The 27,500-nt window shown below is 34.1% G+C and overlaps 1 protein-coding gene across 1 annotated transcript in view; it reads left to right on the top strand.

The window, feature by feature from the left end:
- The first annotated feature begins 6,787 nt into the window (after positions 1-6,787).
- The window catches only part of LOC111063341, a 33,239-nt gene continuing 12,526 nt past the window's right edge, over positions 6,788-27,500 (top strand). Inside the window, exons 1-2 of the mRNA XM_039441947.1 lie at positions 6,788-6,966; positions 8,328-9,050. Of these exons, the coding sequence (XP_039297881.1) occupies positions 6,946-6,966; positions 8,328-9,050 (744 nt within the window). The 5' untranslated portion in view covers positions 6,788-6,945. The remainder of the gene's footprint in view (positions 6,967-8,327; positions 9,051-27,500) is intronic.

Below are 27,500 nucleotides of genomic sequence, written 5' to 3'. Positions count from 1 at the left end.
GAATGATTTTATTCCGTATTTTGAAAGTAAAAATAGTATTATTGTTATAAAATCCAATAAAGCACTATTGCTATTCTTCTCATACTACTAAACTACTAATGATTATAATGGTATAGGATTTTGCTCTCGCGGATTTCAGTTATTCCATGGAATAACCAATATATCGCTTCAAGTATGGCTATTATTCGCTTATAAGTGTGAGTATGATTTTAAAACAGGATTAAATTCAGATTTCGGGAGGGATAGGATTCAAATTTAAGAAAAAAATAGCAAAAACAATTGAATACGAGAAACACTCAAAATAGAATTGCACGCGATCTCAAAGCAAACGAGTCATCAACCGCTCAATATCGAATTTTCTGTTCAAAGAAGGATGAAGAGAATATCCGTGTGATCAATCATAACATCGGATACCTAATCATGAGAAAAGCATAAATCAGTATTTATGTGGCTTGGAAATTGCTCCATTCATTATCCGAGAAGCTCACTATCCTAGAAGTACTCTATCTTAGATGCTCACTCTCATTGTAACATAAAAAAGATCACTATGATAATAACTCAACTCTCGAAATGATCTACTCTAGTATTGATCTATTCTATTGGTGATATAGAAGGCTACTAAATTATTTCCATCTTTTGTATAAGTTTTTCCTCTTCAGAAACTTCCATCAATGAGATTGTGATAGTAGTGCGTTGACTTGACGTTTTGAATAATTGATAACTGCACTCATCAAAAATATTGATTTGTGCTGATGTTTACTAACCTGGTGTATGTCACCTCTATAATATTACTTCGTATCTGAAAGGAATTTACAATTTTTCTTCTTTGAGATATTGCGCTTATTACCAAGGTGCATCAAATTGAAAATCCGATAAAGATATGGGAACAAAAAATGAATTCTATGGAAGGAAGAATTTCGCTTAAAATTGAGTGGAAAATAAAATTATAAATTAATTCTGCCTGCAAGATTATGAGGGACCTTTTAAACACAACTTTTATCTAAATGAATTCATAGGAAGTCAATTCAAAGAACGACTATACTATCTCTATCTTTGTTCATGATGAAAGTTTAGAAGAATTGAAATAAAATAAAAATGGGTCCAACAAGTACACGCATACCATGGTGGATTAGCTTCCTGGTTGCCGACCGATTTCATGTCAACCAATTGATTATTGAAACAAAGACTGCAGCTCACATTCAAATATTGACATATTAGAAAGACAATGTTCCATTTCTTAATGGAATTGAACAAATTACTGCAATTACCACAATTGCATTTGGCTTGAATGGATAAAGCATCTCCAGTGATCGCCAATTTTCTGGTTGAGTGAGTGCTCCAACTGGCCTAGACACTTCTAACCACCAATATTGGTACTAAGTTGCCTTTCTACCTCACCAATCTCCTCTTCCACTGTCCCTCTATTTCTTTTTTCACTTCATTCGTCTCTCTTATTAGTCTCTCAGATGCAGGCAACGAATGTTCAGTGATTGATAAATCGTGAAGATTGGCACAATCGAGTGATTGGCAAATGTGTAGAATGACACAAGTGAAGCTGTGGTTGTTTTATGGTGCGAATTTCTTAACAAGGAAATGTTCGCTTATTCTTATTCACTAGGGTGACACACATTCCATATCCACAACTACAATAAAAACATAGATGAGAAATGATCCTGTTCCATTTCACTTTTGTATGTATATCAATAACTATTTATAAAAATGCCATTAAAACCATTGATAGTCTAAAAGGGTTCAATTCACCTCAAATAATAAATTCCATCAGGTTCAATTCAGCTTGAATAATATGACAAAGGATAAATTCTATTATGAATGACAAGGAAAACTGTATCTTGCTTTTTAGAGTAGCTTCTGTTCCATGAGTTTGAGTGTCAATGGGAGTTATTGAGTTCAATTTCCAGTAAGATCAATATAACATTTTAGAGTTTATGATGACTCAGATCAGATTTGAAATTATAATGCCATAAAGCTATTATGCCTTGAAGATTCGAGGCATCATCAAACTACAAACTAGTATCATTTTGATGTTAGTGATTCGATAGTATAGCTACTGCTAATGCAGTTGATGTAAATTATTGAATGATTGGAGTTGAAACAGGCCTTCCATGCTACACTATAAAGTCGGTTTCAATTGATCATTGACCTTCTGGTTCTTAACATCCTACTGGACAAGTTAATAAATTGGGACCACGAAGTGACTACTCTAACAAAATATATAACAAAAATATATTCAATCTTATTAGACAAACATATTTTGAGGAAGCTTCACGATTGGCAGTTTATAAAAATCATGATAAAGAAATTATTTTGTTGTTAGAACTGGAAAGAATTATCTTCTCTCTGGACAGAACAGTTTCAATTGATAGCATCAACTTTGACCAACTCAACATTGTCTGCCACCATTAATATGAAATTCAACTGAGAATTTGAACTGAGAAATCCAATTCTAGAAATAAATGTAATTATAAAAAGTTGGCAATCTGTGTTTCCATGAAACAGTGAATCTCGTCTACTTGTACTATCTTAATGCATTCATGAATGTGAATAATTTAAACATAAACATGTTTTGAGAAGCTTTGCCCAAAACTAATTGATTGTTTCAATAGACAATGTTCTCAGGCATTACACATTTTATAAGATTTCTCTAATCGAGATTATGACAAAAAATATGCTGAGGTCGAAGAAATAATACAGTATTAGTATTGGTTATAGAGTTTGATGAAAGACCTGATCTTTTTTGAATTAAATTCGTGATTGCAAATTCCGGTGGTTGCAACAGTGGTAGAGTCGTCATACAATAGAAGAATTGAATTGAATAATATGTCTTTATTATGGACAGAGTTGAGACTCTAAATCCTCTCTGCCACACAACCCTTTACATTTCGTACGAGAAAAGTATAGATTTATATTACAAAATCAAGATTAACAAACAAAGCAGAATCAGAATCAATCATTAAAGATAATGGTGCAAAATAACTATGAAAAAATAATAAAAATAACTAAAATGATAAAAATAAAATAACTATATAAAAGATAACTGTAAAAATGGGAGAACTAGAAAGGATATCAATCTCTAAGCTGATGGTGATCAGATACCTACAATGAAAACTCATCATTACAATATTATGTCAGTCATTGAGTTAATTGGCTCGATAATCAGATCGTATTTCAAAATCGGATAGGATATTGAGATTTGAGACATATCAGTCACTGACCCATCACAGATTCGCTTATTGGTAAACACTCAGTCAAGTTAGGTGGTCCATAATCAGTGTCAATGTACAGAGTTGTTCAATCGAGTGATCAATTATAGACATGATATTTGATAGTTCCATTTGGTGAGTGATTACCAGCCATTGATAATAGAGACAGTCTAGCTTCTGATTGTGAACAGATGTATTGATATGTCACTCAATAATGCAGAGCACGCTCCCAGCTGTGAAGTAGCTCGTTTATCAATCTCCAATCACAACAGCAGCTACTGCCGCCTTCTCAGCTTCTCACTTCTAATTGACACGTTCAGATCGATGAAATCTTGTTTGCATATCAATCTAATAGGAGGAGAATGGAATTCAATTTATAGTAGATCTGAGATTCCGTTGAATAGAATTGCAGATTAACTCAAGGATGAAACAATTTTGAATCTGTGAAAATTGATGAATTTGTTCATAATTGGTAACACGATAATATTTATCTCGAGAAAAGCAGATATATGCGTGAAGAGCAACAATTTAGATTTTGACTATCACGTTGACAACGTTATTATACCCTTTCAGGCGTAGTCATGGCTTCAATAAAAACTGTTTAAACAGTTCAAATCTGTTTACCTTATATATTCTTATTTATTTTGCGATATTCTTACAATTTCTTGACGAATTTTTTATTCAAGTTTATCGAATATCGATGTCGTTGCATAGAGACATTACTATCTAGAAAACACTTCAGAGACTGGCAGATCGTACGTCAGTAGCCTTGCTACTTTTTGAGACATCACCTATTAGGAAAAACGCCAATATAAGAGAGATAACGCCAGCTCTGGCTGCAGAACTCGAAAACTCGAAATATGTTTGGGATGAGCTGGAATGAAACTCCTACTTTCTTTGTTTGGATTTGTATTTTTAAATTCATTAATCTTATAAGTTCAAAATTATTGTAGTACTTACATTTTTTGGACTCAAAATAGTGTGTGAATTAAGTTATCATTTAGATAACCTCTAGACTGTGTATTCTAAATTGAGATTTAAAGCAGTTTTGGACGAATGCCTGTTGTTTTTACCTGCATTGTTTCTATTGTCTACAAATAAATAAATAAATTATACAATAATTCATAACTCCCTTGGAAAAACTCAATCGATTTTTGACAGGGAGCTGAAATGTGCCGGATTCACTGCGGGATTCTTTAAATTCAACAAGTTATGAGAGCATGAACTTCTCGAATGGATAAGATGTAAGTATAACTTACCATGTTTAAGAAACGTAGACTATGTCAAAAATGAAGTATGTTGTATCTTTTGCGTGTACCATGGGGTGAAATAAATAAAAGTGTTTCAACCGTGAAAAACATCCTAATTTGAGAGTCATCCATCAAGGTGTGTAACGATCAAAATGGCGAATAACAAATATTGTGTTGGAGCTTAGGAACAAACAGGTAGAAACACTATATTTGCAGAAGAATAATATCGAAACGTGCTTTGGTGTTACTGTTGAATTCAATCAAATTATTAATTTAATCTACATAGAAACATATCTGCAGAAGAGAACACAAATATTATGATCTTTTTGGACATAGATTTATTTATTCAATAAAACTGAATCATCAATCAATCAATTATTCGTATGTTTTTGAACTTGATCATTGTTCAAGTTCAAAAATATTGATCTTAATGGAATCTCATGAAAGTATAGGTTATAAATAATCCGTGTGCTACATCCAAGGTATTCGTTTGACATCTGAGGCTGAAACCAGTATTTATTGATCCGACTGAAGAAGAGCTAAACGTGTCATTATCTCTCGTCAATGGTAAACGCACAAAGCAATTATTGTCTTGCCAAGTCAAGGAAGGATTTCTCAATTTCATGCGTTGGCTTGAGCAGTGAATTCATGTAAGAGTAATTGGGAGATGTAAGAAATCTTGTTCTTATTAGAAGTTGTTGAAAACCAAGAGAAGAGGATCAATGATAAAACAAACATGATCCTTTTACTCAAATACTTCAATACACTACTTCCAATCAACCATTCGTCATAATATTGTGAATCAATTCTCATGTGAATCAAAACCTATCATGTTTCTGTATCATGAACGATAAGATTCAGTTGCGTTAATTTATCAGCAAACTAGCAAACACATACATACTCCATCAGTACAGTATCTACAGAATTTCTCCATCTTCAGTGTATGGGGCTTTAACTTTGAGACTTTTTAGAAAATTCATATATGAACTAAAAAAATCATTTTATTATTATATTTTATTAGATTATTCAATATTTGATGATTTTTACATAGCCTATTCAATACATTTAGTAAAAACTAGATTTTTCCGGTTGAATTCTCAAGTTGAAGATTACTTTCTTTTTTCTAAAAAAACGGGCAATCTTCAAATAAGGTGACGTCTTCCCTTCCACCCAATTCAATATCAATTACTGTTCAAATTATCGTAATTTTTTATTTTAATCGCTGTAGTTGAATTTTGAATGTTAGAAATGTTGGATGATACACGCTCTTGATCCAACTCATGTTTCACTGCTTGCATAAGATAATATTATTTCAATATAGATTTTCAAGAATTAGTTCAGACGGAGAATTGTCTTGTCATCATACGTGTAATGTAATCAATTCTAATTTTCAATGAATAAGATTGATAAAGCTATGGTATGGAGATGGGAGTAATGCAAGAATAATGCAAGAAATTATTGTATTGATTCGATTTCAATCCTCATCCATGTTTTGTTTAAAAGTTAGTTCGCCTACGCTGCTAAGTCAGACACAGATGTCAAGATTCACTGTATTATCAGCCTTTACTATACCTGTGTATACACATCCTCACTCATCCGTTATGATTTATGTGTATTATTATTTTCTTCATAAACTGGATCTATTCTCAACTTGACAACTATTCGACTTGAGTTTACTGATACATTAACCTTGAAGAAAATAGATCCTTCTCGTCTTGGGTCGACTCCATCCATCGTAACACTTTTTATCCTCAGTTGCAGGACTGGGTGAGACAACCAGACCTAGGCTTTGCGGCACTTAATCCTTGAAATACCTGTGATAAAAATACCTATGCTAACTGGTAATACAGTTTATCCATAAAATGGATGTTTGTAGATGAATCGACATCGTAAATAGTGTTAAACCCTTGAAAACTGAGAAAATGTAAATAGGTGTAATAAAAGAGCTGTGCGCTCGAATTGACGATCGAAGTAATTTTGATACGACTTGGATAGAATCTAAATCTGCTAATTTAGAGGCTGGAGATAACGCGTAACTAGTGTCTTAATAAGTGCAAATTGGCCTGTAGTGGTGCCTGGGGCATTTAATCTATGTGTCGCCTCACAAACACATGTTCACATGTACTTACACACACATGTCGTATGTGGACTTGTGTCCAGGGTTGCTAATTAGGAAACGATGAGGGCTGCAATGATCTAGTTTATATTGGTCTGCCAACAATAGACAATAGACGTGTGGCCTATCAAGTCCATGACAAGTATGCTCAATGCTGGCCAAATAAAGATGCAATTGCTTTAATTAATGTGTTCTGTAATGAGTTGGCAATTGTATAAAAGTGTGGCGTGCCAGAGCATCGGTACACAGTCGAACAGTCCTTGCTTCCATCAGCAGCACAGGAGGTTGGCTATCAGTGCATCTCAGTGCATCGCAGTGTATCATCCAACATCTACCACAACACAACACATCTGCTCAAATGTTTGCGACAAGCACTCTGGTGAGATTTGAATATTTCTCTACAAGCATTATGTACTCGTATTTGCATAAGATATCTCATTCGAGTTCACATTAAGCAAGCCTTAGGTACTTAACATTGAATTACAGTACTTCCAGCTACTCCTTTTGTTTCATTTGCATGGGAAAGGAAGATTGCTAAGGTACATTTTAATGATAAAAGTAGAAGAATTTTCGTATAATTTGTAGAAATCAGCCCTCAAGTCTCTCTATTAGTTGATGTTATGATTTCATGGATTACTGTCACTTGAATTACTCTTGTTTCTATTTTCTTCACGATTAGACTGTACACCCAGTTCAATACATAAAAAACAATAATTCTAGATAGGAAACAAGTTATTTTTAATTTAAGAGTTTTTGTGTTATTGGAATCTTATTATGGATTTCTTGCTTGTCTATTATTTTTATGATTCATAGTCTTCATTATATTGTTTTCAATTTGACAAAAGAAAATTTGAAATTTTAATAAAAAATTTGAATTTGAATAAATTTACTAATAAACGGTTGTATTGGAATAATTCATTTCGACATTATTCAGAAGCTATAACATATAACTTAAAAATTATTCTCTTTCAATAAGTGAGAGAAACTTGAACAGTCTTCTTTAATGAAACTCATTTCGTAATAATTATTAGTTCGATAATTCAATCATGTCATCCTAATAATAAATTATGTTGAAGATTATCAACGAGCAAAGGATTGATTATTATTCTGATCATTAATAAGAAATCGGAATTTGAATATTTTTATTCCTTATAAATTCATCATAAATGGAATGTTACAACATTGAAGATGGATCGATAATATCGACAATTGAAATTATTGATAATTATGACAATTGAAACATTTTAAGTTCTGGCAATTAAGAATTGAAATCCATCTTCAATGTTGAAGCAATTCATTCATGAATAATAAAATTATGAAAATTGAAACATTTTCAGTCACCTTGTATCACAGTATTTGAAAATCCATACCATCGTCTTTAACTATTTACCACTGCATACCATACTATTTTCAACTTAGTTTAGACTTCTATTGAGGATACGAGTCTATGAACTCTGTATAATTTTCAATATTGATATAGGACCTACTATGAATAGCTTGAAAATGATTCTCTTCAAATAACTAAGAGAAAATCTAACAGTCCTCTCAAATGAAACTTATATCGTGATAATTACTATTTCAATAACTTTATCATGCTATCTTAATCATATTATGTTGAATATTATCAATGCACCCACAAAGTATTGCTTAATAAAGTAAAAGCCATTAATGAAATAAGCCATCGTTTTATCCGAGTTATTTCCCTTTGGAATTCTGATGTCTTCACTTGTTTTTCTTTAGGTGGCCACTCTGCTAGGCGTGAGCCTATCGGTAGCTAGTGGCGGATTGGTAAGCACGCAGTTCCACGCACAAGACGGCCACGGCGGGTACAGCTACGGGCACTCAGGGGGTCCCTCGTCCAAGACCGAAACGGGATCAGCTGGTGGCGTCGTGTCAGGCACCTACTCCTACCTGGACGGAAGCGGCGTGGTGCAGACCGCATCCTACACGGCCGATCCCGTCCACGGCTTCAAGGTTCACGCATCCAACCTCCCCACACCACCGCCGCCGGTGCCTGTTGCTCCTCACGCGTCAGCCTGGTCTCCTGCGGTGCATGCTGATGCCCACGCGTCAGCCTGGTCTGTGCCCGTCGACCGTCCCCTCGGCGTCCCAGTGGCCGACACCCCCGAAGTGGCCCAAGCCAAATTGGCTCACCTCGCTGCCGTCGAACACCAGAAGCTGATCATCTCCTCCCACCCCTACAGAGCTCGCCGATCCGCCGATCCTCACTACGGCTTCAACTATCACGTGACCACCGTTCACGAACACCCCAAGTATGTCCATTACCCTGCCTACTACTACCCCTACTATCACTACCCGCAGTACCCCCACCACTACCCTGAGTACCCCCTAGCTTCGAAGCCCGGCGCACCTGAGGACGTGACAGACACCCCCGACGTGCAGCTCGCCAAGATTTCGCACCTGGCAGCCGTTGAACACCAGAAGGCGCTCGTTGGTGCACATTAAGTACCCAAGCGACTCGAATACCACCAACATGTTGTCGACTGAATAATTGGGAGTTTAGTTTGTTGTATAAAATAGCGGTTTGATATCTATTGCTGAATATGTTTTCTATTTTTCACTCTGAATTGTGTTTGTGATTAAAATAAAAAAATATATAGTCTTCCCATCACTAACATTTTCTTATTTAATCATCAATAATTTCCATAGGACTATAGGTACTATTAGTTCTCACTAAATACCAGTTATTAGGTGGGATCATGCTGAAGATCATACTTATCATAAGATCTAAGCTCCTTGTTCAGGAATTTTATATGGAAATCTCAGTGATCCACGCTATGACTAAAAGAAATGCTACTACAACCACAAGCATACAATTCAATTGAGCAAGGTTCATAAAATTCAAGATACATTGAATTTTTCTCTTTTGAGAGCATAGGAACAAACTAGGAATTATCAAGAAGAACATCATATCTATAATGTGTTTAATTGTATCAATGTACTTTGAATACATTCTAGGTACCTTGAATTGTATATAATTGTTCTTATCTCATTATTTCAGATTATGTTCAATTCACTGGGATGAAACATGATAAATTAATATAGCATTCATTCCATCATGCGTACAACTCATATGAAAAGAAACCAGGACGTCATATTAAAAAAAAAAAACAAAACAAAGAATTATTCCTCGATACATTCAGTGGATTATTAGGTGGAAAATCTAGCCTTGGAAAATATTGATAAGATCATGAATGTATATCAAAATACAGGAATGTATTACATCAAAGTACAGTTGTAGGGTGAGTATTGAGTAATGGACTCACTTCTAATCAACTAATTGGGGATTTGTTGTTGTTGTTGTTAATTTGTGGTGTTCGAGCTAATGTACCTATTCTACACAAGAGAGTACCACTGGAGGAGCGGTCTGCGTCACACTGCACCATTAATATACAAGACATCTTCACTAAATAGTGTAGGCGAATTTTATATTCCAACTGACCAGCCTAGACAAACAATATTATCCTATTATATTAAGCGAGCAATTTCTGTATATTTGTATTTTTATATTTGGTTATTTATGTTTAACGGATCTCGAAAACGGCTCCAACGATTATTACGGAATTTGGAACATAGTAGGTTCATGATATGAAAATTCGATTGCACTAGGTCTCATCCTTTGGAAAACTCGCTGAACGACATTAAATGGATAATTCATCCTTGGCTGAAACAGATGTGGATAGTAAAAAGGTGAGTGAGCGAGTAAGTATGTGAAAAATCAAAATATCGCATCCCCGAAATTCATAAGATGACATATGGCCAGCTGTGAAATATAAATACGATCATTTTAGAGAAATTGTGTTCTGTTCATCAATAAATATAAATAAAGAGTGAAGCTCGGTGCCACGATTCTATTTATGATAGCGGTAGCAAATAAAGGTGCGAAAAGAACGAGTAAGTCGCGGTGCTTGAAGATCGATGCCACTTAACAGCTGTGCAATGATAAAAACATTTTGAGTCATTGGTGTAGATATAATAGATAATATCGGGGGACCGAGCTTTGCTCTGGAGTGTAAAAGCATAGAAAATTTGTAACGAAAGATTGAATTTATAGTTAATATTTATTTATTCATTTTCTCAGTCGTACAATTATTTTTATAGTTATATGAGGAGGCACAACAGGCTTATGCCCAAAACAGTCCCTTTCCAAATTTTTCAACAGTCCAAATCAAAATCTAGGTTAAGCTACTATCACTCATCAAAATAACAATTTATTCACACTCCAAAAAACAAACACATCATCAATTACAAACAGATATACTATGAATTCGATTTAGAATGATATACTATGTTTGCTACAATATTTGTTAAACTATGTACTATTCTACACTAACAGCATCTAGTTACTATTTTGGACTTTCTGAAGTAAACATGTTTTCTAAAAAAAAGATAAATAAACGAAAATAAGTTTTTCTTGCTGAATTTTTCTTCTCGTGAGATCAGCTGAATGATCTCACACATGCACTCGTTCACTCACTTCCATTACGGTATCGACAGCCGACAAAATTTCCTGCTGTTTTTCCAAGAACGTATTTATCCTTTTAATGTCCTCCAGCGAGTTATCTCAGGGTTGAGACCTAGTGCAATCGAATTTTCATATCATAAGCCTATTTTGTTCCAAATTTCGTGAGAATCGTTAGAGCCGTTTTCGAGATCCGGTCACATAGAGATATATATAAACATCTAAACAAATAGAAAAAAAATGAAAATCTCAGTATTCTTTTTGAATTTTTTTATCACTAAATAAAAAAAGGTACTGAGATTTTTATTTTTCTTTCTATTTATAATTATTACTAGTAACCCTATACAGAAAAGAGATAAACATCTAAACATATGAACATAAATTGCTCGTTTAATAGTATATGATAGATATAGAAGGTAGATAACGAGCTCAAATCAGAAATCTACATAGTATCGACCTGACCGTTCCATTCGTACTCTCATTGGGTGGAAGCAAGATGGAACAGTATCAAGGTGTTGGAGTTTAGTTATTCTCCGCTATCATGATGATCTGATAAATTAGGCTACCATTCAGATGTAATAGTATATTTCGCACCTAGGGCCGAAAATGAGATATTTCCGGCCCGAAATCGGTTTTTAAGTCCGAGGCCGTAGGCCGAGGACTAGAAAAGATTGAGAGCCGGAAATACATTTTTGCCCATGGTGCGAACGCTATTTTTCGCCACACCAAAAAAAAACTTCCCAATATATAAGAAATTAAAAAATAAATAAAATAAAATTCAAACAGCCTATTTTGATAGTTTGAATCTTGGTTATGACAACTTTCACTGTCAATTAATTTCAATATTACTAATTAATAATTTACAATAGTGACAATATTTTTATACTATTAATATTTCGAATAATTGTTTGAATTTTTATAGCTCGCGCTTTGCGCCTGGTGCAATATCTCATGGATAGATGGATGAATAGAATTTTCATTACTATTTTGAAATAATGTGATTAAAAAATTAATATAATTGCATATTTCACAGTTTTGTCTCAAAATATATTTAAAAAATTGATTGAAATTTAAATTACGGTCACTAATATAAAAAATAGCTAATGAAAGTCGAAATTCATCGACAAAAAAAAAATGTCACTGACCGAGGTTCGAACCTAGATCATGTTTGTAATTCACTGAGCTTTTAGTTCTGATGAATTACGCCTTTACGCTCTCGGCCATTGAATATTTTTGATTGAAGAGGCCTGTAAGTCAGGTAACGTATGTAGGCTACTATAATATAGTGTAGCCTATAGCGGCAAACTTGAAGCCGGTTTGCCTGCATTTTCACAACAAAATATTGCTCTGAAAATAGTTAAATCGTAGAGAAAAAAACATTTGAAGATTCAATCTTGAGTGGGCCTAATGTTTTCTCTATATGGTTTGATATTGAAGAAAAATTATCTAAAAGTTTTAATAATGAATTACGGAAAAATTACTAGGAATTTTTCAGTCAAGGCTGAGTTTCACCAGTAGGCTTACCTTAAACTTTAGATCTCTGCTGTATTTTCCTATTATTATTGTTGATTGTATTGCATTAAGAAGTGGAATTCGATAATAAAAAAGAAACAATTATTACTCTACCTCACTTTTAAAATATTGATACAATTATTGTACTTTGATTTCAAATTCGATTCTTCACTTTTAAATACTTGCGATACGTACCTTTCTGACAATGGACAATGCAGCCAACATTATATTGTTGAGGCTATGGAGATATCATCGTATTCTATTGTTTGATATCAAAAACACAATAATAAATATTAAATTATGAAACAATAATTCATAAAATATATTATAGACATGATACCGCGATTCACGATACATAATTATATAGATTATTACAGTCGTTATGAGATTATCTCTATGATTTTTGTGAGATCGGACACGATCAGCTGTTATTCAAGGTCATTTTAAAGCCCTAGGGCCGTAAAGTTTTACCGGCCTGGTCGGAAAACAATCACTTTCGGCCTCCATATGACGCACGTAAACCAGCTCATTACATCCAAGTGTGGCGAAAAATTTGGAATGTGCCTCCTGTCCTATTCTATGAGACTGCTTCCTTTTCCTCCTTGAATCACACCTCCTCTGCCATCTCACCATCTCACATACACTGTAAACTGGGAAAACAACGAATCATACACAAACAAATCAGTATATTTTCAATGTTAGGCTAATGTAGAGGCTATTATTTGATTTTCTCTCACCTGTGTTGCATTTGCATGTTTGTCATTTACACGGTAGAACGTGGTTGAGTAATTGTTACATCTGTGGCAAGGCTTTGGTCGTCACGGTAGGTTTAGCCTAGGTTTGGCCTACTTATGCGCGCGCATTACACTTCTTAAAAGGCTTAGGCCCACTGCTCATGCGTTATCATTATTATTAGCCTAGGCCTACTATGATTGATTCATTCACTGTATCGTGATCGAAACTTGGCAATTAACAGTTCCTATTTGGCAATCTGAATAATCTGTCGCGGATCAGTTGACTAATGAGTATGTGAGGTATTTTATGTCAGGAATGTCTCCCCTCCCCAGACTCATGAGAATGCTCTCTAATAAGTTCACTGTAGTCAACTGAACTACAAAGATGATTGAATGGAAGCTAAAGGTGCGTACAGATTTACGCGCCGCGAACATGAGCAATTCACTTTTAATCAGATGATACCAAGCTTTTTATATCTGTATCTTACCGTTTCTGTAAAAATACAGATATAGTCAGCAACCTTAAAGGTGCGAAAGGTGCGTACAGATATACGCGCCGCGAACATGAGCAATTCAATTTTAATCAGCTGACTATATCTGTATTTTTACAGAAACGGTACAGATATAAAAAGCTTGGCATCAGCTGATAAAAGTGAATTGCTCATGTTCGCGGCGCGTAAATCTGTACGCACCTTAAGAATAACACTATAAAATATATTATGTTATTGAGCATCTTTGACTAACCTTCAAGATCAAAGCTATGACACGGGTCTAATAGGGAATCAAATCTTTGATAGGAGTAAGTCGAAGATCTTTTATAAAATATCTGATACTGCAGAGAGACTTTTATATGGGTTCACAAGTGTGTTGAGTGATTTCCTGGAATTTCTCTACTCTCGATAAGTTTGAGTGGGAGAATATTCTCGTAATTTGGTAGTCGAAATCAATATTTGAAGTTTACTTTATCAATGAGCTCGCGTTTGATTCAACTGTGGCAATTACTGAATAAGAACGGGTGAATAATATCAAAAATTCATCCAATTGATTATTTCAGTCTTACGTGACAATATTAGCCACATATTTTAGAAACAAATTAAGAGGAAGCCTGTTGAAAATCACGAATAGTGAGCATTTCATTGAACCATTTCTCAGTGATGAATTAATTAGGCATACTTTCAAGTCAAATTACTACTGTTCACTTAGAGCAGTGCCGTTTGTACATGAATAATGGAATTAGTACTGTGACAATAAACTAATCAACTGATAAACTGATGTTATTCAAGAAAATTAAATATTCAAGGATTGCTTGCTCAATATTTCAATAATTGAAGTTAGTTTTTCAGTGTACGTAGGTACTCATCAACTTCCAAATCCCATAGATGTTTTATTAATGACAATGATAGAAATTTCTACTGATAATTCCAGATTATTAGAGGAGCAACAGAGCTCGATGCTCTTGTTTGTAGAGAAGTAAATCACTTATTTCCTAATATCTGGATCATGATTTATCTTATGATTATCTAGATCATGATTATCTTATTCAAGATTCGTGTTTCTGGAAAAAATTGTACATGGTTGTTGAACTATATAGGAATAGAAATCGGCAGCTTTGGATTTCAGTGTGATTTCAAAAAACTGGAAAAAATATAAAGAAGAAAGAAGAAAAGTATGGATCTATGATATTTTTGAAAAATTCAATAGAAATCTATTCGGATGTACATTCAAGTGAATAGGAATGAAATCCCCAGAGTAACATAAACATCAATGTACAACTCTTTCCTTCCATGGAGAAATGCATTAAAATCTAATTATTTTAAAATTCCAGTTGAAAAATTTGCAACTCCCATAAGGAAATATGAGGTTCATATAACCAGAATAATTATTATTATCACCTTAAGGGGAGAGCACGTTTTTATCAGCAGTATCTGATATATGTTAGGATGGAGTAATTGTGAATTATTTTAAAGTAGAAAAATAATTAAAATGCCTTTAAACCAACAGAGGACTGCCTTTCTCAATTTTGTTGCGAATTACTCAATGATTAGTTGAAAAAATCATGATGGAAATGCTCGTGTTTTGAAAAATAATGAATGCTCTTGTTTATCTGTAATAATAAGAATTCCTCTCGAAATAATGTTCAGAGATCAGAGTTTTCTGTTCTGTTATTTACTGAAAATAATATTCGACTATCAAGACTGTAATGATGTAGTGCCGGAATGTGCCTTAACTAACAACAAGCAGCATAGCAACATTTTTCGAATTCGTTCTGGAATTCAAATGAGAAGATATTATTTACAATGATGAAATATCAAAATACTCTTCTGTTCACAATGGAATTGGAATTAGACAATATTGAGAAGAAAATGAGTTCCACTAAACCAACAAAGGGTGGGGCTGCTTTATAAATCAATTGATCGCACATTTGAATAGTTGGCTGTGGCAGAGAGTCAATTGATAGACACGGTTTGTTAGTTTCAAATTGTAGAACTGTTATACAAAATGAATCATAGTTTTATTGTTGTTCCAAGGCCGACGGGCTCGCGAAGGTATCGTTTAACCGAACTATAATAAAAAAGTAAGTAACGGTGCCAATTAGAGCTGAAAACCACTTCTGCTGCTCGAAATATCCCATTCCATCAACACCTTTTTTCATAAATTTATTTTTTTACCACGCGTTCGGATTCTTTTCACCTCGTGCTCTCAAGTTGCAATTTTTTCTTCAAGTTCAATAGTGATGGAGACTTCTAGATTCCCTATTCTATTCAAGAATTCAAGGATCTCATTCCAGGAGGAATGTTAACTTTCTTTATAACAATCAACTCACGCGGGAAATACCAGGCTGGTTCACTCTACATAGATCACTTCACATTCCAGATTTCCCTTCTCCCTTAGCCGAGGAAATTGATGAAAAAAATATGAAAATATTTGAAAATCTTTTGAGGAGAGCTTAACAGGAGAGAAAAGAATGTTCAAATGCTCAAGCCTTATAGAGGATAAAGCTCCATTTCATTTATTACATTTAGCTTTATGAATGTATTGTAAGAATTCTGAAAACAGCTAAAATAAGAATATCGTTTGAGGTCATAATGAGGATTGGAAAATGGAAATATATAATGATGAGTATACATACAGATGATGAATATGAGGAACAAGATTGAGAACAAAAAATAGTATAAAAAGGAAGAAGAGGATAAAAATTTAGATGAGCAGGCTGAAGGAAAGAAGAGAAACTGTATTTCATTTTCATTTTCATTTATCCACGATACAAATAAAACTGATGTTATATATAACATTGGTAGATAAAATAATAAGGTATTTTTCTTCCAAATTTATAGGTGATGACACAGTCCAAAATAGAATAATTTTGAATAAGAATAATAATTGAGATAGTATTGAATAAGAATTTCATTGACACTCTTAGAACTGAACCTTTGAAGATGAAACGGTGAACTTTGAACAATTAGGCTACATGAATGGGGAGTGCAAGAAGAGGATGGCGTGGAGGGTGCAGGGTGTTGAGAGGAAAGAGAAGAATAAAAAAATGGAAGCCAAAATGTATAGGGAAGATTCAAGTGAATTATAGGAAATGTTGCTAATGAAAAGGAAGAATTTTGAAATCGAACGTTGTCAGAGTTCAAGGAGTGTTAGTTGAGTTGATAATAACGAACCTCGATAGGTGTATTTGATTCCAATTTTGAAACACAAGTTCAAATCTCTTAACTCGTGAAGTAATTCTCGTAGATTACCGAAAACTCTTTCTCTTTTGCAAAGTAGTAACTAAAAACCTAAAAGTTTTGCAATTTGGGAAGCTCTTACTTCTTATAGATGAATAAGCGTAGATTTCCACTTGAGAAATACTGGTATCAACTTGGCAATATTTAAGGAAGTCATCCATATTTGGGAAACCAAGCTCAGACTGTTTCTAATGGAATGGAGGGTCAGTTCAATTTGGTGGTCACCACCAATTACATTTCGCCCCACGCAATATCCTTTGCAACAAATTAAGCCAGTTGAGGAGCAGTGGAGAGCCGAGGTGTCGTCACAACTCTGCGGAATGTAGAGTGGTCCTACACGGACAGTTAGTTGCATTTGATGATCGTATTCTGCAGCGATCCGTGCCAATGCGATTTATTGATGCAGGCGTGCGCATGCGTGTGCACTGGAAAGTTTAGAAACACGGTGTCAAAAGAGAAGAATAATTGGAGTGGAAGGCACATTTAAGGCCTACCACACAGAACACACTGACCAAAGTAGTAACAGTGCATGAGCGGGAGGTATTAATCTAATTGTGCGATAGTTCATGAATTGCATCAGCCCAAGATTAGGCACGAGAATGGAATGTCGCCCTCTCCCCCCACACACAAATTCGTGTCGGATATTGTTACAATTATTTCAGGCCAGTTAGTATCTCAACTATTATCCAAGATACCTCTCAGTGAATGAGTATATCTCCAGTGTTATCCTGGGTACTTGATAGTTCATAAATCACCAATTTTGGAACACCTCTCACTACAGCTTCCTCCGCCTGTCATTACATAACAATCATTACCACCACTGAATTGTAATCGGAAGATATCTGACCAGAACAATACCACCAACCGAAATACGTTAATTGATTGAGCGTCATACTCGCCCAACCGTCCAAATAACAATGAGAGGATGAATGAATGTCCAGAAACAGATTAATAGTTGTCTATTCCTGCAGCTGACTCCTTCTTTACTGGACCAATAAACACAGCCCCAATATTCTCTGCTAGTTAATAATTTGGATTGGTCGGTTACCAACTGAGAAACTTCTGTGAATTGTTCACTACGATAACTTCTAAACCATGAAACATTCACAATGGTCTGGCTGACTTTATGGGAGAGAATATGAATTGAGATTTGTAAGTCTAAGGACCAAGTTGGAAGAGGAAATCATGTTGAAACGGGAACTTGAGTTGGGGCTAGGGATGAATGAATTAGATTTAGAATAATAGAACCGACTTGGTCGACCCGACCATAATCAATGAGGAATGAGTTAGCGTTTTGGATCTAATTGTTGAATATTCAATGTTTCTATGATGTAGTTATAGTCATATTTGTCTACTCAAAGTTCAAGAACTAAAATGATAAATTTTTATATAATCAGTTTTCATCGTACTCATGCAGCACTTAAACAACCGATTTTTACGTGTAATATTAGAATATTATTATCATATAGTTCTTGTAGCTTCATTCATGATTTTTTTTGTAGTCTGAGATGCAGGCCTGATATTTTACACAACTGGGAAAAATTATCATAATTGAGCCTCTCCCAGTTGAAAACATGAGTAAAATCTCACTAATAGCTGGGACTCAACAAATGTCAGAGAAGCTCAAGATTTAATTGACACTTACCGACTCTTCTCCAGACACCACCATCCTATACTATACAACTACTTTACAATTAAACCACTAAATTACAGAAATTTGAAATTGGTTCATGATCTATAAATTAAATAAATTTTCCACAAAATGATATTTTAACAGGAGCTTTGAACAGGATCCTATACTATACTACTACTTTACAACTAACCAACTAAATTACAGAAATCTGAAATTGGTTAATGTTCTGTAAATTCAATAAATTTACCTCTAAGTGATATCTTAACAAATTAATAATGTCATTAAATTTATAAGGAGAACAAGGACCTAGGAAAATTCATGATAGATATTTAATGAAATTAATTTGCTATATAACAATACTCAAATCACTCATTTCTGTGATTTAAACTTTGGGTGCTCATATCTTTAAAATTGGAGATGAAAACCCAATCTTTATCTGTACAAATTTATTTCACTCTTGTAACTTGATAGTATCCAACTTCAAATTAATTGTCATTGAAAAGTTTACAGTACCCTGATACACAAGGAGCTGCGGAAGTAGAAGTAAAAAATGAAAATTAGTTCTCCAATGTTCAGGTAGTAGAAATCGTGCAGGCTATACAGAGGAAAACACAATCAATAACTGAATTGTCAAAAAAGCCTGAATCCAGTGACCCGTAACGTGGAGGAAAATGAGAAAATTATTACAACCAGCAGAGCTGGCAAGGATTTATCCGTGACGTTCAAAGTCTCGCAAACAATTTGTCAGCTATGTCACCTTCACCGCCATCCACTGCCATACAATGTAATAATATTCGAACTTGAACAATATCAAATTTGATCGAAATATTGAATTGCAGTTTGATTGGGAGTATTATTAGCATTATTCAAATTATCAGCTGATTATATATTCATGGAATTGGACCAGCGATGTCAGGTACAAGGTCGTTACAATCATTAGCTTATGTCGAGGGTGCAACCTGATACAAAATAACAGGCCTACATGAAATTTGTTCCGTGTAAAATGAGTCGTGTTGCTTGATTGTTGACGCCATCTGCATAGTCTATAAAATTTATATCTTGATAGGACTCCTACTACAATCGTGAATACCGCTAGCTCATTCATTCATGCCTTCGCCAGTACCAACCATCAACACACGCCCAATAGTCAGCCCACGTAAATGATTGTGTGAGAATAGCCTTACTTTAATATATTTGAAGCGAATTGTAGTTGACCTTTGAAATTATTATTCAAATTTATTATTCTTCCTATTTGATGAACTTCCCATGTTATACTCCTTGATGAGTTATCTCCATGGGTGATGAGTGATGGAAATTATCATTACCCACTTCCATATTCGAGGATTCGAGTCATATCAATATGGTGTATTGTCTGCGAAATATTGTTTTCCCGTGTGGGAGGCCATATTATTCCTAAAAATTCAATTGTGGTTGGACAACTATAAATATAATTTCTTGAGGTACTTCAATAGAATTTCCCGCAAAATTCACAGGGTTTTCTCAGACAGGGTAGCTTATAGGGAAGACAAATCAGAAATAAGAAAACAATTTTAATTGATTTTATGAGATTTATTGCAATATTATAAGTTTTGATTTTGAATAAAGCATTGTGATGTTCGTTGAGAGGAAGAGTGCCCTTGTGTGCGTATGATGCCCGTGGGTGGGTAATGAAAAGTGCGTGGGTGGTTTCATGAGATGATCAAACTTTTTGGATAGCTCATAAAATGAAGAGATAGATGAAGTTGATGAAATTAATTTGCTATATAACAATACTCAAATCACTCATTTCTGTGATTTAAACTTTGGGTGCTCATATCTTTAAAATTGGAGATGTAAACCTGTTTATCTGTACAAATTTATTTCACTCTTGTAACTTGATAGTATCCAACTTCAAATTAATTGTCATTAAAATGTTTACAGTATCCTGATACACAAGGAGCTGCGGAAGTAGAAGTAAAAAATGAAAATTAGTTCTCCAATGTTCAGGTAGTAGAAATCGTGCAGGCTATACAGAGGAAAACACAATCAATAACTGAATTGACAAAAAAAGCCTGAATCCAGTGACCCGTAACATGGAGGAAAATGAGAAAATTATTACAACCAGCAGAGCTGGCAAGGATTTATCCGTGACGTTCAAAGTCTCGCAAACAATTTGTCAGCTATGTCACCTTCACCGCCATCCACTGCCATACAATGTAATAATATTCGAACTTGAACAATATCAAATTTGTTCGAAATACTGAATTGCAGTTTGATTGGGAGTATTATTAGCATTATTCAAATTATCAGCTGATTATATATTCATGGAATTGGACCAGCGATGTCAGGTACAAGGTCGTAACAATCATTAGCTTGTGTCGAGGGTGCAACCTGATACAAAATAACAGGCCTACATGAAATTTGTTCCGTGTAAAATGAGTCGTGTTGCTTGATTGTTGACGCCATCTGCATAGTATATAAAATTTATATCTTGATAGGACTCCTACTACAATCGTGAATTCCGCTAGCTCATTCATTCATGCCTTCGCCAGTACCAACCATCAACACACGCCCAATAGTCAGCCCACGTAAATGATTGTGTGAGAATAGCCTTACTTTAATATATTTGAAGCGAATTGTAGTTGACCTTTGAAATTATTATTCAAATTTATTATTCTTCCTATTTGATGAACTTCCCATGTTATACTCCTTGATGAGTTATCTCCATGGGTGATGAGTGATGGAAATTATCATTACCCACTTCCATATTCGAGGATTCGAGTCATATTAATATGGTGTATTGTCTGCGAAATATTGTTTTCCCGTGTGGGAGGCCATATTATTCCTAAAAATTCAATTGTGGTTGGACAACTATAAATATAATTTCTTGAGGTACTTCAATAGAATTTCCCGCAAAATTCACAGGGTTTTCTCAGACAGGGTACCTTATAGGGAAGACAAATCAGAAATAAGAAAACAATTTTAATTGATTTTATGAGATTTATTGAAATATTATAAGTTTTGATTTTGAATAGAGCATTGTGATGTTCGTTGAGAGGAAGAGTGCCCTTGTGTGCGTATGATGCCCTTGGGTGGGTAATGAAAAGTGCGTGGGTGGTTTCATGAGATGATCAAACTTTTTAGATAGCTCATAAAATGAAGAGATAGATGAAGTTGATAAAAACTTTACTTGAAAAACGAAAATAACTTCTGTGACGTTATAAAACCTATTATTTTAATGAAAAAATTCTATTAAGCGTTCTATTTCCGTTATAAGTATTAGGTGAATTATCAATGTATCATAGTTCGTGAAGGAATTTAAAATCGGATAATCATAATTTGAGTAATAGGCGTAGGCCTACTTCACTTTCGCTAGCACAATCGACTTATTCGACTTATATTAAACCCACTTATATTGAAGTCCACTATTTCTAATAATATCATTATTATCTTGATTTATTGTAACTATATGGTAAACTCTTACATTAAACTGGAGCGAGAACAAAGAAATACACCAACATTTATTTAGAAACTTGATGTTTCAATTTAAACTGATCGCAATAGCTTAGGTTAAAACAGCAGGATACTTTTAAAACTACACTCCTAATGTAGTTTATCAATCATGTAACGGAATAATCAACTCATTATGGATACGAACTTGTTTCTCGCTGTTTCTCATTATGTCTACTGTTTCATTAATCCAGAATCAATGTCAGGTCGCTGGTAGGCTTATTATAGTAGTCCCACTAGTTGACCCTGCTCCTAAGACAAATACATATTCGTCAATGAGAATAATAATTATACGCAACTAGCCCATTTTTATGCAAGTGTTCTTGGTCTCTTATCTGATGAAAGTGCTGGATCTGGTGCACTCTAGGCCAATCTAATCCTATCAAACATGTGAAGTACGAACAGAAATGAACCCCCAATAACTAACATAAATATCAATAAATATATAAATCCGAGTATCCTTTTTAAATCATTTAATAAGGGTACTCAGATTTATACTCAGAAGTAGCCCTAAAGATAAAATGACAGCCAGTATCATATTAAAATATTGATATGACTATTATTATTTGCGTCTATCAAATTCAACTGTGGTTAAGTGACGTCATCTGTTCGAACCAATAAACGAATTTTTACTTCATTGTATGATTCAAGACGTTCGATCGAGAAGTAATTAATTGATAATATAGTTCTACATTTACTCATTCACCCACATATTCACATTCTACCCATACTGCAAACCCATAAGTAGTTAGTGGTAATGGAAAAATAATTTACTTGCATAATCAAATAATTTCTAATTAATTTCTAATGGGGTAGAAATTGAATAGTTAAGCACTCAATGATTATTATAATACTATAAAGTACAGTGAAACTTCATAATTTTATATATTTCACATTCTGAGAAGTTATCCACTTAGTACCACTTTGGTTTGAGCTTTCTCAAACTTTCAAGACAAGAGACAATTCAGTGAATGATTACTCTTCAAAATGTTAATGCATCTTCTTGAAGGAAGTGTAGTGAACTAATTATTATACTACGAAAAAGAGGACATCTCTTTGGAAAAAGTAAGATCATTGTATCATACTATAAGAACTCTTATTTTGCTGTATTTATTCTGTACAGATACACAGGTCTCCATATATATTTCTGTCAGTTGTTTGATAGAAACTACTGTATGTCCATACATTTCATGGATTTCTTGTAATTAGTGTCCTAAGTATTTCTTTTGATCATGTTTTTTACTGACTATGCTATTTCTTTTGACAATAAAGTTTATCAATCGTTGGATATTTCACCACATGATAAAACGGCGTCATTGAAGAAATCAAAGAAGATTCTTAAATCTTAATAATATTATATTCTCTGAAATTAATATTTTTACGATGATAAGATGTTTCTCTTCGAATTGATTGTATAGTGGAAAAAACTGATAAGGATAGGAACATTTTTTGTTCTACTTAGTTTATACTCATGCTATTCATCATATATTAGATATACATGAGACAAGAAAATTAGGTAGATTTATCGATATGAAAAATCATTGATTCATACTCAGAGTGTATAGAATTTACGAGCATAGAATGAATTGTTGAATTACATACTCTCTGTTCAACTACTGTTGTTTTATGGCATTCTATCCCATCCCTTTCTGACCCGGAATGGAGTTGCTGTCAAAGATTGGTCCCAGGAGGCCTTGCTGTTGGTTTTATGGTCGGATGTTCCCACTGATATCAACCCTCTCCACTATTTCCGTCTACCAGACTGAAAGGGGTGGATGCGGTTTATTGTGATAACCAGGCTCAAGGACTCCTCTTATCTCAGTATCCGGAACATAAATTATTCAGCTCGGAAATAATTCCTTTTATAAAATAAGGTACGAGGGAATACTATTTTTCTTTGCTATCGTTGGATTCATAACTCGCCACTCTATTTCAGTTGAAAATCCTGTTATGTTTCAACATACTATCAATTATTATTACTTTTATTCACTCACATATTAAATGGATTCACAAGAAACGTATGCTATACGATAAAATTATTTGTAAAACTATAATATTATTCTAACCATGTTACTATAGGCGTCAAGCCTAGTAACAATTGAAAAATGAAATCTATCTATACGAATAATATCTTTCTAGAACCATTACTGTTAAGTTTGAAGAGAACTGATAAGAAATTGACAAATTGGATGTTAATTGAAAGATTAGATACAATTTCAATGACAACAGATATTTTTCTAATAAATGAAGATCCAGTCTACGGATTCTAACTGATGAGAGTTTAAAAATGTATCCAGCTCACCTCACATATATTCATTCATTTATTCAGCAATAATGATAGAAAAACTTTATCATAAAATGATTGGAAATGGAAAAACAGGCTTATAGAACATTAAGCTTACACATTAATCAGCAATTGGTTATGGTTTATTCATGAAAATATCATTGAATAGTGATAATAGTGATCGAGCACCAAAATGTAGCCACACTAGAGAAGTTGTAGGTTGTTTGCTCACCACATTTGCATAGGAACAAAATTTCGGACCAACAACAAACTTCAAAACTCATGATTGCGAACTAGAGCAGTGCTATTGAAAGTTTTCAGAGTTTTGGTGACCCAAGGCAATCCAATGAGAATGAGCATGGTGGGCTTTCCTTTTGACCGGGATTAATTAGGATTGTCACGCTTACATGAAAACAAGTATCGCAGTTTGATGCAGTCTCTCAGTTGTCGAGTTGAAATGGAAATGAACGGGAAAGGGAATAAACAAGAGTGACTGAGGGAAAACTGTCCGACTGTACTCCACTAAAAAAGCTATTCTACCTCAATAACGGCGAGAGGTGTTGACAAAACGTTTGAAATAAAACAGCTCCCTTGATAGCATGACCAATACAGAACACTGTGACGCTGTAGTTCAATATTGTACTTCAACAATGAAGCTTTAGTAGTATGCTTCGTGTTCGGATTATTCCATTCGAACTCTACCAATACCCTGATCAATAGATTCCTAACTGTTTGTCGAGAGATTATTGTTACAATCATCAATATTTTAATAAAATTTATGTACCTATTAATGAACAGTATCACAATTAGTAGTGGTTTGGCCGACCAGGCTAGCCGAGACGACTAGGCTTTGCATTTCTCAGTCTGCTAGCGCCACCTGGTCGTAAGTTCGAGTCCCGCTGTACCGAAATATTCTTAGTACGAAATAGTCTTAGTACGTTACGTCACAGGGCAACGTACGCACGCGCATACACATGCAGTGATATTCTTAGTCACTATGACATCACCAGAATATTCTTAGGAACTATGACGTCGCACAGAATGCCGAGTATCCATAACCAACAGTAAGATAACCTAAAAGGGAACGTTTATTGCTCGAAGATCCTCTTTTACCCTGAATGGTAGTGCATAACGGAATGGTCCCTTGCAGCCATTTGAAAATATAATGACAACAGGGTCCATCTTGCTATCCGCTACCTATGAAGTATATTGATTTATGCAAATAAATGCTCCAAATCAATTTCCCTAATAAAACCAAAGGTATGGCTCAATACATATCAAGTGATTATTATGTTTTAACAGTGTTATGAGAGTTATGACATTATATTGAGAGTTATAACACAGTTATAACTTAATTATCAATCTAATTGAAGAGAAGCTTCAAAATCAGATGAATTTGAAAAGGTAGGCCTTGTTGCACAGAAGCCGATTAAATTTTAACCGTGATTAACTTTACGAGAACCAATCAGAGAAGGCCTTTTATAAAAGAAGGCTTCTCTCATGGCTCTCGTAAAATTAATTACATTCAAAATGAAAAAATGAAATGAAATTTGTTGATTCCTTTTCACAAAAACATAGCAAATTACAGTTTAAAAATAGGTACTAAGTTGATCACTCTAACCAGTATTCGTGGTCAACTTACAGAAAAAATAAAATAATCATCATTACTAGAAAAATTACATAAATGGTTATAACTTGATTTGAAATGATACAAAATAAAATCCATTGATTTTTGAGTCCAGCATTAATTAAAAATCTCTTGCACTCCGTGACGTCTGCAAACCAATGTGAACAAAAATATACAACCAATACAATTTATCTGGAATATTCAAAAAATGTAGGCTATCATTATTATTTTTTATATGAATGTATTAAAAACCATTACTACTCAACTATTTATCTCTCACATGTTATTCACGATTCTAATTATCGAAAAGAGAAAAAATGTATATGTATAATGCTGAATCTGTATATTATTATGTATCTGTTTCTTTATAAACATATTCATACTTATGTCAGTGTTGCATCAAGAAAAACTAATTCTTGGAAAGACACCAGCCAAGCTCTTAAAAGTTTTAAAAAATCTGGTGTGGCGCATTCACACTACTTTCCTTGCCGTTATGAAAATTGATCACCTGGCGCTAGTGTTCACGCGCATCTCAAGTCTACTATTCCAAGATCTGTGCCAGCTGGTGACAGGACAATAACGCTGGAGACACAAGAAGTCTGCTATCTCTTTATAGTGAATGTTTTAATAGAATCAACAGTTTGCAATTTAATAATAACATTTTCTCGAATTCCAAGCTTATTTTCAATTTTAGGTGAGAATGTTACTGAACATTAATTGTACAGTTCTTCATGCTCAATCTTTTCCGCTAGAAATTTTTTGTTTAAATTGTATCTGAAGCCTGATAATTGGGAATTTAAAATCGAACTTTGCATAGATGGGGCGGAGCTCCTGAAATTTTTACAGATATGGGACTTATGGCAGTTGATAGAGCTTATCAATGAATATATTAGGTATTAATTTGATCATAATCGTTGAAGCCGTTTTTGAGAAAATCGCGAAAAACCCTGTTTTTGACAACATTTTCGCCATTTCAGCCGCCATCTTCTATTGCATTTGATCGAAATTGTTCGTGTCGGATCATTATAGTGTAAGGACCAACACCCAAAACAATTTTTTGGACTCAGGGGACCTTGAAAGGTATAGAAATTTGTATATTGGGGTACCTTAATTTTTTTTCGGAAAGCAATACTTTCCTTACCTATGGTAATAGGGCAAGGAAAGTAAAAAGACTTAATATTTTCAGATGATTTAATTTCGTATGGTAGTTGATTGGAGTTTTTTGGAGCTACATATTGGAACGATTGCTTGAAAATTGATTTATTGACTTATGGTAGCCTAAACGAAACATTCTTTGTGTGATTCTTCTTGTATTGTATTATAAATTCTCTGTACCAGTATTGCCAGCTCCGAAATAGAATAGCTTTAAGACTTTATATACAAAAAGATGTTGTAGAGCATTTTTAATTACCCTTTC

The sequence above is a fragment of the Nilaparvata lugens genome, chromosome 1 (genome assembly GCF_014356525.2).
Source record: "Nilaparvata lugens isolate BPH chromosome 1, ASM1435652v1, whole genome shotgun sequence".
Classification (NCBI taxonomy): domain Eukaryota; kingdom Metazoa; phylum Arthropoda; class Insecta; order Hemiptera; family Delphacidae; genus Nilaparvata; species Nilaparvata lugens.
The sequence above is the reverse complement of the archived record's forward strand: the minus strand, read 5'-3'. Positions and strand labels throughout refer to the sequence as shown.